The sequence below is a fragment of the Gouania willdenowi genome, unplaced genomic scaffold, assembly GCF_900634775.1.
Source record: "Gouania willdenowi unplaced genomic scaffold, fGouWil2.1 scaffold_32_arrow_ctg1, whole genome shotgun sequence".
Classification (NCBI taxonomy): Eukaryota; Metazoa; Chordata; class Actinopteri; order Blenniiformes; family Gobiesocidae; genus Gouania; species Gouania willdenowi.
Window position 1 is genome coordinate 1,058,008 of NW_021145091.1, and position 15,297 is coordinate 1,073,304.

Consider the following 15,297-nt stretch of genomic DNA (forward strand, 5'->3'; position numbering starts at 1 on the left):
CACAAATGAATATAAAAATTAATGAATTAAATGAAGAAATAAGTAAACAAATATTTAAATAAGTCAATAAATAAATAAATAAGTTGATCTCCAAAGGCACCAAATATGACAACACAAAATACTTTTGTTTTAATGATAATTTACCAAAAACTTCTTGGGGAATAATAAAATAAAATAAAAAATCAGGACAACTTAGTTTTTTGAAAATAACCAAACACAGACACATTATAAAAACTTATAGACTCAAAATGGCTCCATCCAGATAGTTTTGATTATGTTAAACTCAGAAGAAAGAACAAACTGTTTCCTACAAGAACATGACATCGAAATAATAATAATAATAATAATAATAATAATAATAATAATAATAATAATAATAATAATAATAATAATAATATGAAATAAGAATAATGATGATAAATTATCTAAATGAGAATGATCTGGGACATGTCATCTACCAGTGGCTGTTAGTGATTGGTAGATGACCGTTGCTATGGATACTATGGACAAATACAGAATGAACTCTCCCTCAAAAGGAAACACTCTGAAAAAACTCTGCTGCTGGGAAAAGACTAAACTAAAGTGTTCTAATCATTCCCTCCTGATAAAACAAGTAAAGACTGAAGGACACGTCACAGAAAACAATAATGCAGATGCTGCTAAAATATGAACTCTGAATAAATGGAGACTTTGAACCACTAGGAATGAACTTTGACCCTGAACATTGAACATTAATATTACATAGAAGCTTAGTGGTGGTGGTGTCTGCTGGTCTCTTAATGGTTTTCTGGTGTATGTTAACATGAAACACATCAGTTTAGAAATCATTAAATCATACCAATATGTTAAAATTTATAGATAATGCTAATAAGTCTGTAATTTGTTTCATGTTTAATTAAAAAACTAATACATTAATGAAATAAGATAAAATACTAATTTATTGACCAAACTAAAAAACTTAAATTGTAATATAAAATTAGGAAAATAAACTAAAATACATTTGCGTTCAGGCACTTTTTTATAAAAGTTCATCCTTTGTTTCAAAGTTAGATTTGAAATGTTTCACATAAAAACATCTCCTCCATAGACCAGTAATTATTTTATTGAAAAATTAAACCTAAAATATATAAAGACTAAAAAAAAAAATAGTAACCACAACAATATTTATGTTTTAGTTTGATTTTGAATATTTCATTTAAAATCACTAATGTCCTAAAAAGTCACAACTTTCACATTATTACATTATTTAATAATAATAAACATAGAAACAAAACACACATCAAACAAATGTTTTTCTGATCTTAAATCAGAAATGTCCAAATCAACATATATTAAATTAAAACAGCTTTAATAGATAAACCAGAAATGAATTTCTCCTCTTTTTGACATGAATGAAATGAATGATTATGAAACTATATCTTGTGTGAACTGCAGTGAACTGGTAGAAAGAACATTAGATAACACACAACACAACTTGTTCACAACTGATACAGAAAGAATAGAAAAATAACATTGTTTGACCTAGAAAATAAACACTTACACAACAGAATAATTACAACATATAAACATTGATTAAATAATATATTATGGAAACAACACACACACGCACGCACGCACGCACGCACGCACACACACACACACACACACACACACACATATATATGAACTGTACATGGTACGTGGTCTATAGATTTAACTAGGACTCTTTAGAGAGATAATAAAGACATAAATACAATCAAAAATCTGTTCCCTTGTAATCTATATAAATATTAGTAGAGGCATAAATTAACATAACACCTGGTTACATTTCTGTTTTGTTCTAATTACTGTTTTATTCTAATGATTTGATTTACTTTACAGTTCTTTGGGTTATTTTCTTACTTTTTTATTCACTTACTTTTTTAATAATCTCTGTCAGTTTGAATATTATGTTACAACTGTGTAGAATATTGTCATTTTCCTCTCTTTATGTTCTAATAATCTCACAACTAAAACCCTTATGTGTATTTATATCCTCAGATAGATAAATACATATGTAGACATGGATAAAATTAGATAGAAATTATAACTTGAAATATTTAAAAAATCATAATCAAACTTTGAAATGTATATAAATGTAGTTTTTTGTTCACAGGATACAGACATCACCAGCTGAGAACAGAAACCATTGGATAAGGATTTGATTTAGTCTATTTTTAATTATGATTTATTTATTTTTATTAAATATAATAAGTTACAAAAGAGGGCAATGATAAAATACTTTATATAATAATTAAAAAAATCTGAAACAAACCACCTGCTCAGTTAGGAAATAGAACAGCTGATAGAATAACACTAATTAACTAATATGGATTCATATAATTGTAATTTAAATGAGTAAGTGATATCACTGTGCTTCAATAGATTTTTATTTAACAAAAGTTTCTATATTATATTGATAGATTATTTCTACACAGTTTATATTAGAGGGTGATCACGTGTTTTTGTCGTTTGTGCTTCAAAAGCTTCCATATAAATTTGATAAAGATTGATAATAATTTCTGAAAGTCATTTCCTGATTGGTCGCTGTGGGCAGGCAGGACCGTGAATGTATTTTTCCTCACTAAGAAATAAGAATCAATCAATCAATCAGTTAAGGTTCCTGCTGTGGGTTTTCACATTCACATGGAAAGAGAAGTGATATTAAAATAAAATACACACACACTACATAGCAATCATAGACTCACCACACTATGTGGTTGTATGTAATAAAGAAATTATAAAATCTGTATTGAATAATTCTTACAACACCTTTTGTAATCATGTGATGTTTTATAAGATTGATTTTGATGATCATGTATTCAGTTATTGTTTGTACAGATAAATATAAGTGGCTTATTTCAAGTTTACTATGTATATTCAATTTAAACACAAATCATGTTTGTATTCTGTTCTGTTCTACTTATAACTTTTTTCTTATATTAAAACACAGTCTAACAGTAAATCCAAATAAATGTAATAAAGTTAAATAAAAGTTTTTGTCCCACTCTAACAATGGTAAACAAAATAGGAATATAACTTGAAATAAAATTAAAGGAAAAATAACATTTAAATAAATTAACAAGCTTACTTTAAGTAACCTGATATTATAATTTCCAAATAACGTTAATATAACATATTAAAACATAGTCTGAATTAAATATTTTGTCTTATTCATAATTTTATTAAGTTACACTGTTAAACAGTGTGAAGAAAGGGAACGTTAGAATAGAATGGATTATTATTCATGGTTTCTTTTTGTGTGTAATACTATAATTAAATATATTTATACTCAATAAATCTATTCATAAAATATATTCAGATCAACTTGTTAGCTGTCATTTTCAGAACAAGGACAAACAGTTTCAGAACATCTGATTTCAACTTAATCTAAATCTAAAAAAAACACAACCATGTATGTAAACGAAGAGACAAATCAGATATAAACAAGACAATCAGATTAACACTAAAATGTCAGTTTGACACAAAATGCACAAAGTGTACATAATTTACAAATAAGAATAATTATATTTTAAAATTAAACTTAAAACATGTTAAACAACTCATGTTCTATATATCTAAATAAATCAAATAAACAACATAGACCCTTAAATGATCAATAATAATGAATAAATAAATAAATCTTAAACATAATTTGTATTGCTTTAAATCACCAGTTAATGACATCTTTAACTAATTACAAGGAGCTGATCATTTGATTTCTAAATATATAAAAACACTGATAAATCTATGTTTGGGGTCCAGGGAGTGAGCAGACCCTGAGGACCACAGCTGTGTTTTAGATGAGTGTCTGTTCTTCTATTGACTTGTTATGACTTGTTGATTCATTTTCTGTTCATCTCTAATAAATTGATTGATTGATTCAGCAAAACCTCTGACTATGTCTCTCTGTATGAAATCTCAGGTACTGAACACCAGAGTTAGCTCAAAAACTCTAACAATTGTTAAACAATGATATTTATAACGTAAGTCTACAGTTTGAAATAGATTTAAAACATACATATTTCTGTTTTAATAATTGTATGAGTGGGTCAAGTTAAACATTTTATTATTTTATTTTATATTATGCATTATTGGAATGTCAGCGCTAAATAAATATTTTCATATTTTAAAGGCAGGGTAGGTGATTTTAGAAAGCTAGCATGATTTTGAATGTAGCTTACCCCCCTCCCCTCTGTGCTCCGTCTCACTCACATGCATTAGCACCGCTGCTGCAGAAGTGGATCTAAGCTCATTGTTTGTATTGTGTAGAAACTACGTCGTCTCATTCAGCAGTAAGTAAACACTAAACTTTATCATTATATACTGTATGTTAAAAAACATAACTGAAAACTCTGTTTTAAGTCTGTCACCAATGACGCACTTTGAGTGTGGGCTCGTACACACGAGGGGTGGAGAACGAGCAGGGAGACAGAGAGACGTGATTGGTTAATAAATAAATAAAAAATATATTTTGATAATAATAATGCATCGATTTTATATAGCGCTTTATCATAGACACTCAAAGTCACTTTACAGAATTAAGGCATTACTCTTTCACTCCACACTTAGTGGTGGTAAGCAACTATTGTAGCCACAGCTGCCCTGGGGCAGACTGACGGAAGCGAGGCTGCCATAGTGCGCCATCGGCCCCTCCGACCACCACCAACACTCACTCACACACTGCATTCATACTAGACAATGTAGATGAAGTGCCTTGCCCAAGGACACAATGACAGATACCACTGGGGTGACTGCCACCCCACAGTGGCATCTGGAATTCTCTGTGGTCTCCCATCCAACTACTAACCAGGCCCAGACGTGCTTAGCTTCCGAGATCAAATGAAATCGGGCAACGACAGGCCAGTGTGGCCACATTTTCATTGGTCAAAGTTTTTACAGGTTTACAGCTGCTACACATGATGGATTTTCTTTGTTCCATTTTCAGAGAACATAAGATCTTAATTTCTGTCAGAACATTAGGAAAATTTCAACCAAAAACTTAAGAAGAGTATCTGGAAAAAATCCCCTACCCTGCCTTTAATCGATTGATTATTTGAAACATTGGTAATAATTTAGACAATTGCAATGTTTTAATTTTAGTGGTTTGTAACATTCAGAGCTAAAAATGCAATCATTTATTTGGGTTTTCAACCAGTAATTTACATTTCGGTTCATCCCTAATTTTTTGACTTGATAACTTGTGACAGAGAAAAAATTAAAATATAATTTCATAAGATATATTTATATTTTTGTATGAACACAATCCTCACTGACTGGTTCCACCTCCTCTGATCTTCTCTCTCATTCCTTCATCAGCTCATAATAGTTCTCCATCAGCCTCTCCTCACTCCTCACTACCTTCTTATCTCTGTCCTTCATCCCTCTAACCTGTCCTAGTCCTCCTCCTTTAGTGTCCCACCTCTCACACCTTCATCACATTCCTCTGATACAGCTCTCTGTCACACATGTGATGGGGATTGATGTGAACATGTGATGAGCTGCTGTGATGTGTCTCACCTCAGAGTGTTCAGTCTCTGAGAGAGCAGCTTCACTGCTGAGTCTCCTGGATGGTTGTAGCTCAGGTCCAGCTCTCTCACACTGGAGGAGTTGGAGCTCAAAGCTGCTGCCAGAGAAGCCCCGCCCACCTCTGTGATGACACAACCTGACAGACTGCATTCAGAAAAACATCCACAACTCAGGAAACAAGTGAGGAGACGAGGAACAGGACAATGTTGATGGAACATGTGATCTCACTGACCTGAGAGAGTCCAGTTTACAGTGAGGACTCTTCAGTCCTTCACACAGCAGCTTCACTCCTGAATCCTGCAGATCATTGTTACTCAGGTCCAGATGTTTCACACTGGAGGACTGAGAGCTGAGGACTGAGGACAGAGCTGCACAGCTTCTCTCTGAGAGACCACAGGAACTCAGTCTGTGGGAGAAAGACATTCATTTATTATTATTAATAATAATAATAATAATAATAATAATAATAATAATAATAATAATAATAATAATAATCACATTATTGACAGGATTCAAACCTCTGCCGTACACTTCATCTGCTTTATTACCTCCACCAAGGAGGAAAGATTTCAGCTGCCAGAGGGACTCCTGATCAATAAACTGATTCTGATCAGTTTCAGAGATAAAAAAAATGCCTATCTCTCATCATCATAATAATTCATATCTGGGTTTGTAATTGATGGATCTGTATAAAATGTGACTCAGTTATATTGGGTTGGTTAATCAATGATCCCGCTGAGTTTCATCCAGATCAGATCCAGATTGTTTATTTCATTGATTTATTTTCTTTTTTTAAAGTGTGTCCATACGACCTACTGGATGTTTATTAATGGGATATAAATGTGGTTCCAAGCCTCTAAAGTGTTAATGATCATGGTACCATGATCAGGATCATTGATCATTGATAACTGATTATATCTGTGAAAAGGAGGTTCAGAGCTTGGTGGAGGTTTGCACTTTCCACTGTTTATTTAGTCGATTAAACATTTTCATCATAGTTTTTGTTGATTAAAGTTTTTCAAGTGACAATAACTAAACTACGACTAATTTAAAAAAAAATACATGTTATCAAAAACTATATCAACATATATTTTTATCTTCACTGACTAATAAAAACTAAAATATACACTATTATATATATATATATATATATATATATATATATATATATATATATATATATATATATATACTGTATATTAGGTCAGTTTTATCAACAGTAACTAAATATTTATAAAATATGTAAAATCTAATGCTTCATAGTTTTGTCGTTTATATCTGTAACAGATTTATTCGACTGAAATATTTATGTCATTTAAATCAGCGTTTCTCAAATGTGGTACATGAACCCCTAGGGTAAGTAACAGCACTGCAGGGGTGCGTGAGAGATTGAGTGTGGAAAATGTACAAATAAAATCATGAAAAAAATGTGGATTTTAAAACATGTATTTTCTTTTAAAAATGATAATGATAAAAATGATGATAATAACATGAACTAAAATGATAAAATTCAAAAAGCGTCTTCGGCTAAAGATGCAGAAGAAAAAAGCTGAATCACAGAAAGTATGTTGGGATGGGCTTCACCTGCACTTCACAGGACCCTCCGTTAGCCCAGTGCTTTTTATGTGGCTAGCTGCTAGCTAACAGCGCCATAAAGCCCTCCCATCTCCAGCAGCATCTCCAGACTAAACACCAACCATATGCTGGGAACACGATGGAGTTTTTCTGAAGAAAACTGACTTAATTCAGCAGGACCACAGGAAGTAGGTGTGCTGGGGGTGTTGCAGCACCCGCTATTGGCCAGAATGTAGGCGATTAAATGTAACCTATGAAAAACATTTAGCACAATCTATAAATTCCTTATGAATATTTAGGGAAATGATTTTGACACACGTAGGCTATTACGTGTATTTTGTATTTGAATGTAATTATTTTAGTACTAATCAACACAGGTTAACGTTGACTTTTGAAGACATGGGTACGCAGCACCATGACCCAGAAAAGACTCTCACACCTTTCTCTGATGCACGCCCACACACAGATTCTGAACTCCCTGGACATTCGTCCCCTCATGAGAGACTTTATCTCCACGCCCCAAGAGCACACATCCACATCTGGACACCTGTAACCATGGCAACCCTCTCTGCAGCTCAAAGTAAGAGCATGGTGCCACCGTACACTTTCATATCTATTCATACAGTTTAACGTCACACTACAGTATTTTTACAAGGTGGTGGTGATGGAGATGGATTGTGTTATTATGATTGTGTGTTCTGTGTGTAATGGATGTGGAGAGTTGTTAAATAACGTTTAAATAGTCAGATTATTTCCTTGTGGTGTGCATAAAAGGATTTTGGAATCACGTGACATAAACATAGATGGTGCAGTGACTCAGGTTCATGTCAGCTGATCTAATCTATTGCATTGTTATAGTGTTATTGTGAAGTTTAGCTAATAGTGCATATATTCATCTGAGAACTGATGATGTCTGTGCGTTACAGACCCTGGCTGTGAGTGTGCACCAGGGGCGTAGCACCACATTTTGGGCCCTGGGTACAAACCATCTTGTTGGGCCCCTCCTGTAATATTCAATATGTACACTTTTTTTCACCCGGAAACTATACTAGTATTATATATAAGCTGTATTTTGTCTTCACATTAACCCAGAAGTTCCCAACCTTTTTTAGGTCGTGACCCCATTTTAATATCACAAATGTACAGCGACTCCAGAGACATTTTTTTTCTAGAATTAGTTTTTGATCATGTTTATTAAAGTGTGTTACAGATACAGAGTAGCCAGGATTCGATATTTATATACTATATTTTATTTGAACTAGATTTATTTATTTAAGAAAGTTAAAGTACAGGATACAGAAATTTGATATTTACTGTATTTGTATTTGTATTGTGTATTTGAAAAACAATAATTCAAAAAACTTTTAAAATAAATTCTTAATGAGTTTTACCTACTTTTTTAACCAATTACTAGACGTTTGAACCCCATTTTAATTCCAGTCTGACCCCATGACCCCATGTAGGGTCAGACTGTATGTATGTGTGGGTGAATGAATAAGGATGATGACACGCTGTATGTATGGGAGAAACGTGTTATGAGTGTGAGTGTGCCAGTGGGCGTGTCATAGAGTGATTGATTGATGGATGATGACACTTTATGTATAACTGAGAGAAACGTGTTGTGAGTGAAAAATGTACCAGGGCGTGTCTTTGAGTGAGTGATCATGTGATAGAAGGATAGCTGTTTGCACACATACTGTATATACATACACACATACATACACATATACACACATACATACATACATACCAGTTATTGTTTAATTCTTTAAATAGTTTTAATTTAAGATGGGTTAGGATCTTTCTATTTAAGGAATTACTAAAAACTTTTTCTTGTTGGTCATACGTTGATATTTTTTAATTTACAATTAGAATAACTTTTGGATATCATAAATACAGATTTCATACTGTTTTCTATCTTTTGATGATTAGAGTTGATTGACTTTATTTTTTTGTAACACTCCACAACACTTTACAGTTGCAGCTTGAATAAAAGTCATATTTTTTAGTTAAAAGGTAAATAAACAAATGATCTTAATAACAGACATGGATAACATTATTTCATATATTGAGGAATCATATATACTGTATAGACCCTGGCCCAGAATGCAGAACAGTGGCTGATCACCTGAGGTTATAAAAACAACCTCACCACCTAAAACGTCTAATCAAAGGTGGGGGGGCTGAACTGTACATGGTACGTGGTCTATAGATTTAACTAGGACTCTTTAGAGAGATAATAAAGACATAAATACAATCAAAAATCTGTTCCTTGTAATCTATATAAATATCAGTAGAGATGGATAGAATTAAATAGAAATTATTATTTGAATTATTTAAAAAAAATCATAATCAACCTTTGAAATGTATATAAATGTTGTAGTTTCTTGTTCACAGGATACAGACATCACCAGCTGAGAACAGAAACCATTGGATAAGTATTTGATTTAGTCTATGTTTCACTTTAATTATGATTTATTTATTTTTTAATATATATAAAAAGTTACGGGTGGTGGGTTAAAAAATGTAACTAAAAACTCTGTTTTAAGTTCGTCACCACTTTTAGTGTGGGCTTGTGCACGCGAGGGGTGGTGAACCAGCACGGAGACAGAAAGACGTGATTGGTTAATAAAAAAAATATTTTTATATAATTTAATTTATAATTTTATTATTGGTCAAAGTTTTTACAGGTTTACAGCTGCTACACTTGATGGATTTTTTTTGTTCCTTTTTCAGAGCACATAAGAACTTAATTTATGTCAGAACATTAAGACAATTTCAACCAAAAACTTAAAAATAATTTCTGGAAAAAATCCCCTCCCCTACCTTTTAATTGATTGATTATTTGAAACATTGGTAATAATTTAGACAATTGCAATGTTTTATTTTAGTGGTTAGTAACATTTAGAGCTGGAAATGTAATGTTATTTAGGTTTTCGACCAGTAATTTACATTTCAGTTCATCCCTAACTTTTGTTGTGTCAGAGAAAAGATTTAGATGTAATTTCATAAGATATATTTATATTTTTGTATGAACACAATCCTCACTGATTGGTTCCACCTCCTCTGATCTTCTCTCTCATTCCTTCATCAGCTCCTCATAGTTCTCCATCAGCCTCTCCTCACTCCTCACTACCTTCTTATCTCTGTCCTTCATCCCTCTAACCTGTCCCAGTCCTCCTCCTTTAGTGTCCCACCTCTCACACCTTCATCACATTCCTCTGATACAGCTCTCTGTCACACATGTGATGGGGATTGATGTGAGCATGTGATGAGCTGCTGTGATGTGTCTCACCTCAGAGTGTTCAGTCTCTGAGAGAGCAGCTTCACTGCTAAGTCTCCTGGATGGTTGTAGCTCAGGTCCAGCTCTCTCACACTGGAGGAGTTGGAGCTCAAAGCTGCTGCCAGAGAAGCCCCGCCCTCCTCTGTGATGACACAACCTGACAGACTGGATTCAGAAAAAACATCCACAACTCAGGAAACAAGTGAGGAGACGAGGAACAGGACAATGTTGATGGTACATGTGATCCCACTGACCTCAGATAGTCCAGTTTACAGTGAGGACTCTTCAGTCCTTCACACAGCAGCTTCACTCCTGAATCCTGCAGATCATTGTTACTCAGGTCCAGATGTTTCACACTGGAGGACTGAGAGCTGAGGACTGAGGACAGAGCTGCACAGCTTCTCTCTGAGAGACCACAGGAACTCAACCTGATGAAGAAATAGAGAAACCTTACAGATGTTTGTCTGTGACAGAATTAAAGACATGTTCTAAAGTCACATACTCAACTTTCTTGGAGGCTTTGATCACTGGGAGCAGCTTCAGAAAAGTATCCTCTGAAGGAGAGAATCTCTTCAGGTCAAAGACATCCAGATGTTCTTGTGATGATAGTAAGATGAAGACCAGAGCTGACCACTGAGCAGGAGACAGTTTCTCTGTGGAGAGACTTCCTGATCTCATGGACTGTTGGATCTGCTCCAGCAGAGAGTGATCATTCACTTCATTCAGACAGTGGAACAGGTTGATGCTTCTCTCTGTGGACAAACTCTCACTCAGCTTCTTCTTGATGTATTCAACTGTTTTCTGATTGTTCTGTGAGTCACTTCCTGTTTGTGTCAGCAGGCCTTGTAGGAGCCTCTGATTGGTCGGCAGTGAAAGACCCAGCAAAAAGCGGAGGAACAAGTCCAAGTGTCCGTTTGGACTCTGTAATGCCGCGTCCACAGCACTCTGGTGGAGAAGGTTCAGAGTTGGTTTTTGAATTGTAGACATCTTGAAGCTCTTCTTCTTCTGTGGTTGATGTTCCAGCAGGTTGACTTTAGAGCTGATGAAGGTCTGATAGACATGAAGAGCGGCCAGAAACTCCTGAAGGCTCAGGTGGATGAAGGTGAACACCTTGTCCTGGTACAGGCTGCTCTCCTCTCTGAAGACCTGTGTGAACACTCCTGAGCACACTGAGGCTGCTCTGAGGTCCGTGCCACACTCTGTCAGGTCACTCTCATAGAAAATCAGGTTTCCTTTCTGCAGCTGCTCAAAAGCCAGTTTTCTCAGAAACTCCATCATCTTCCTGCTCTGTGGACTCCAGTGTGGATCTGTGGCAGCTCCTCCATCAAACTTCACCATCTTGACTTTGTTCTGAAGGACCACATAGTGGCTGTAGATCTGAGTCAGAGTCCTGGGTAGCTCTCCCTCCTCTCTGCTCTTCAACACGTCCTCCAGAACTGTAGCAGTGATCCAGCAGAAGAGCGGGATGTGGCACATGATGTGGAGGCTACGACACGTCCTGATGTGGGAAATGATCCTGCTGACCTGCTCCTCATCTGTGGACCTCCTCCTGAAGTACTCCTCCTTCTGAGGGTCAGTGAACCCTCTGACCTCTGTCACCATGTCCACATGCTCAGGAGAGATCTGATTGGCTGCTGCAGGCCGTGTGGTTATCCAGAGGAGGGCTGATGGAAGCAGTTCTCCTCTGATGAGGTTTATCAGCAGAACCTCCACTGAGGTGAACTCTGAAACATCAGTTAGGGTCTGAGTGCTGAGGAAGTCCAGAGGGAGCCGACACTCATCCAGACCATCCAAGATGAACAAAACCAGGAAGTCCTGGAAGCTGCAAATTCCTGCTTCTTTGCTTCCAGAGAAGAAGTAATCAACAAGTCCCACCAAGCTGAAGCTCCTCCCCCTCAGCACGTTCAGCTCTCTGAAGGTTAGTGGGAATGTGAAGTGGACCTCCTGCTGGGCTTTGTCTTCAGCCCAGTCCACAGTGAACTTGTGTGTTAAGAGTGTTTTCCCAATGCCAGCCACGCCCTTTGTCATCACTGTCCTGATTGGTCGAGGTCTTCCAGGAGGGGCTTTAAAGAGCTCTTCTAGTGTGATGGCTCTTTCTGCTGTGTCTGATCTCCTGGATGCTGTTTCTATCTGTATGACCTCATGTTCCTGGTTGACCTCTCCACCCCCTCCCTCTGTGATGTAGAGCTCTGTGAAGATCTCCTTCAGGAGGGTTGGACTTCCTGCTTTAGCCACGCCCTCAGACACACACTGGAATTTCTTCTTCAACTTGGACTTCAGCTCACGTTTGTATTGATGAGCCTTTGTTCCTGAATGAAGACAAACTTAATGTTAGAGTGGAGAAGTCAGAGCAGGTTTGAACATTGGAGATCAAAGTGCGTGATGTTCTCAGTCTGGATGGTTCCTCAGATTAAATGTGACTAATTGAATTGTGTTTTCAAAAAGAAAAGCCAGCTTTGTGTCCTTCATGTGATGTTCTTCACTGTGAAGATGTTCACATGCTCTTACTGCTCTGCAGATGCTCAGCCAGCTCCTCCTGCTTCATCCTCTTCAGGAAATACAGTGTGATGTTCAGAAAAGCCTCCCTGCTCCTCCTCTGCTCCTCATCTTCACCCTCCATCTGACTCTCTGAGCACTCTGGATCATCTCCATCCACAATCTTCTGCATGTGTTTGAGTTCAGCTTTAACAAAGCTGATGATGTTGTCCTCCAGTAGCTGGAACACAAACACATTAAAGTTGATGAGTGAAGGCCTGCTCCAATCATCTGTGTGTGTGTGTGTGTTTGTGTCTGTGTGTGTGTGTGTGTGTGTGTGTGTGTGTGTGTGTGTGTGTGTGTGTGTGTGTGTGTGTGTGTGTGTGTGTGTGTGTGTGTGTGTGTGTGTGTGTGTGTGTGTGTGTGTGCGTGCGTGTGTGTGTGTGTGTGTGTACAGTGGTTTGATCACAGGCTGACAGTGTGTCAGTGTCTTTGTAGACGTACACACCGTAAAGATGGAGTCAGGATCAGCTCCAGAGGAACCGTCCACACCCTCCAAGCTGCTGTGGAGAAGACACAGACACTCAGACATGCTGAGGAGCAGCTGGAGGAAAGCACAGGAAGCTCTGCTAACATCATGTGAACATCAGTAACAGTGGGTGATGTCCTGCAGAGCCACAGTGCAGTGAGTGTGGAGCAGCCTTTGGAGCTCAGCTCACGTGTGGAACATCTCAGCATGTTTCCACTGAATAGGACAGGGGTATTCAATTAAAAGCCACCGAGGTCCAGTTACTAGAATTTCCTCCAAGTAAAAGGTCCGAACATTTTCATTTCAACACACATTTTCATATGGTTTCGATAATATTTATTGTCAATGCAGGAAACCTTTAACAGAGTGAACTTGTATAGTAAACTCGCTCTTTTACCATAAATAAAAGTAGTCCTGCAGGCAAATAAATTTAAGGCCTTTTTTTCAAGAAAACAGAAACCTCAGAATAAAATAAATAAAACAGAGCCTAATAACCATTTTTTCTCTTAAATTAAAGGAAATAATAAATAAAAAGTGGCTCTTTTAGGGACAAAACAAGAGCAAACAGAGCACTGACTACATTTTTCTTAAATCAAAGAGGTCCCAGCCTAAAAAACTGACAGGTCAACATCTTAAGAACATAATAAATAATAAATTGCTCTTTTAGGGGGAAAAAAATGAGAACAGAGCTTGGACATCACCTTTCTCTTTTGATTGTTCTTTTTCTCTTAATGAGAAAAATGGGCATGTGACTGCCCTGCCAATGATTTAAATCTGGGTTGGAATGGAGTCAGGGCCATCCTCATGCAGACATGTAAGTGACTATTGGTCAGCCTAGAACGGTACTTGTTTTTGATGATGTTCATGGTGGAAAAGGCTGACTCACAGCTGTAAGTAGATCCAAACATGGTCAAGGTGTGCAGTGCTACTTTAGTTAGACCGGGGAACACAGTCTCAGACACAGTCTGTAGCCAGAAGGTAGCAGGGTCAGTTGCCTCAAAATGCTCTTTTAATGCATCATTTCCTTGCAGATCAATCAGCTCAAGCTGTAGAGATCCTGCATGTGCCCACTTGAATGTCTGTGTCACCTCCTTTGAAAATCCTCTGACTTCTCTGATCAGGAAAGGATTCTGAATTAGCAGGAGGAGCTGTGGCCCAAGGCAGAAGCTGTTGAACCTGTTACTGAAGTTTTCAATCAGCTTGTTGATGAAGTCAACATAGGGAGAAACATCTCTCTCACCCTGCATCTGTTCCTGCAGTTTTGGGAAGTGTTCACACTCTCCTTCAATATCTTCTTTGAAAATGTCCAGCTTCCTCTGGAAAGAGCGAACAGCTGTCATCAAATCAGCAACTGAATTGTTCTGGCCCTGCAGCTTTAAATTGAGCTCATTAAGATGTGATGTAATGTCAACCAAAAAAGCAACCATATCCATCTTGTGCTCATCTTGCAGAAACAGTGAAAACGGTGTTGCTCTCTGGCTCTTGACCTGCTTTAAGAAAGCTTCTATTTCTTTTCGAATAGACCAGAAACGTCCCAGTGCATTGCCCTTACTCAGCCACCTTACATTGTTGTGCAGTAGCAGGTCATTGGCATTTGCCTCAACATCTTCCAGGTATTCTCTCAGGAGGCGATGCTGAAGGGATGAGGATGCCCTAAGGAAGTTGATGAGTTTCATCACTGTGTTCATTACTTCAGCAAAATGTTCTGATAGAGTGGCACACAGAACAGTCTGATGGATGAGACAGTGGTAAGCAATAAGATCTGGGTTGTCCTCTTTCATCCGGGACACAGCCCCCCGCTCTTTTCCCACCATGGCAGGGGCACCATCCGTGGTGACAGAGACAACCTGCTTCAGATCTATGCCCCTCTTTGTCAGCATCTCTTTTA

At 36.9% G+C, this 15,297-nt stretch overlaps 1 protein-coding gene across 1 annotated transcript in view; it reads right to left on the reverse strand.

The window, feature by feature from the left end:
* LOC114459559 (NACHT, LRR and PYD domains-containing protein 3-like) overlaps positions 1–13,059 on the reverse strand; it is a 629,510-nt gene extending 616,451 nt beyond the window's left edge. The window contains exon 1 of the mRNA XM_028441764.1: positions 12,914–13,059. Coding sequence (XP_028297565.1) covers positions 12,914–13,025 — 112 coding nt within the window. The 5' untranslated portion in view covers positions 13,026–13,059. The remainder of the gene's footprint in view (positions 1–12,913) is intronic.
* Positions 13,060–15,297: the final 2,238 nt, after the last annotated feature.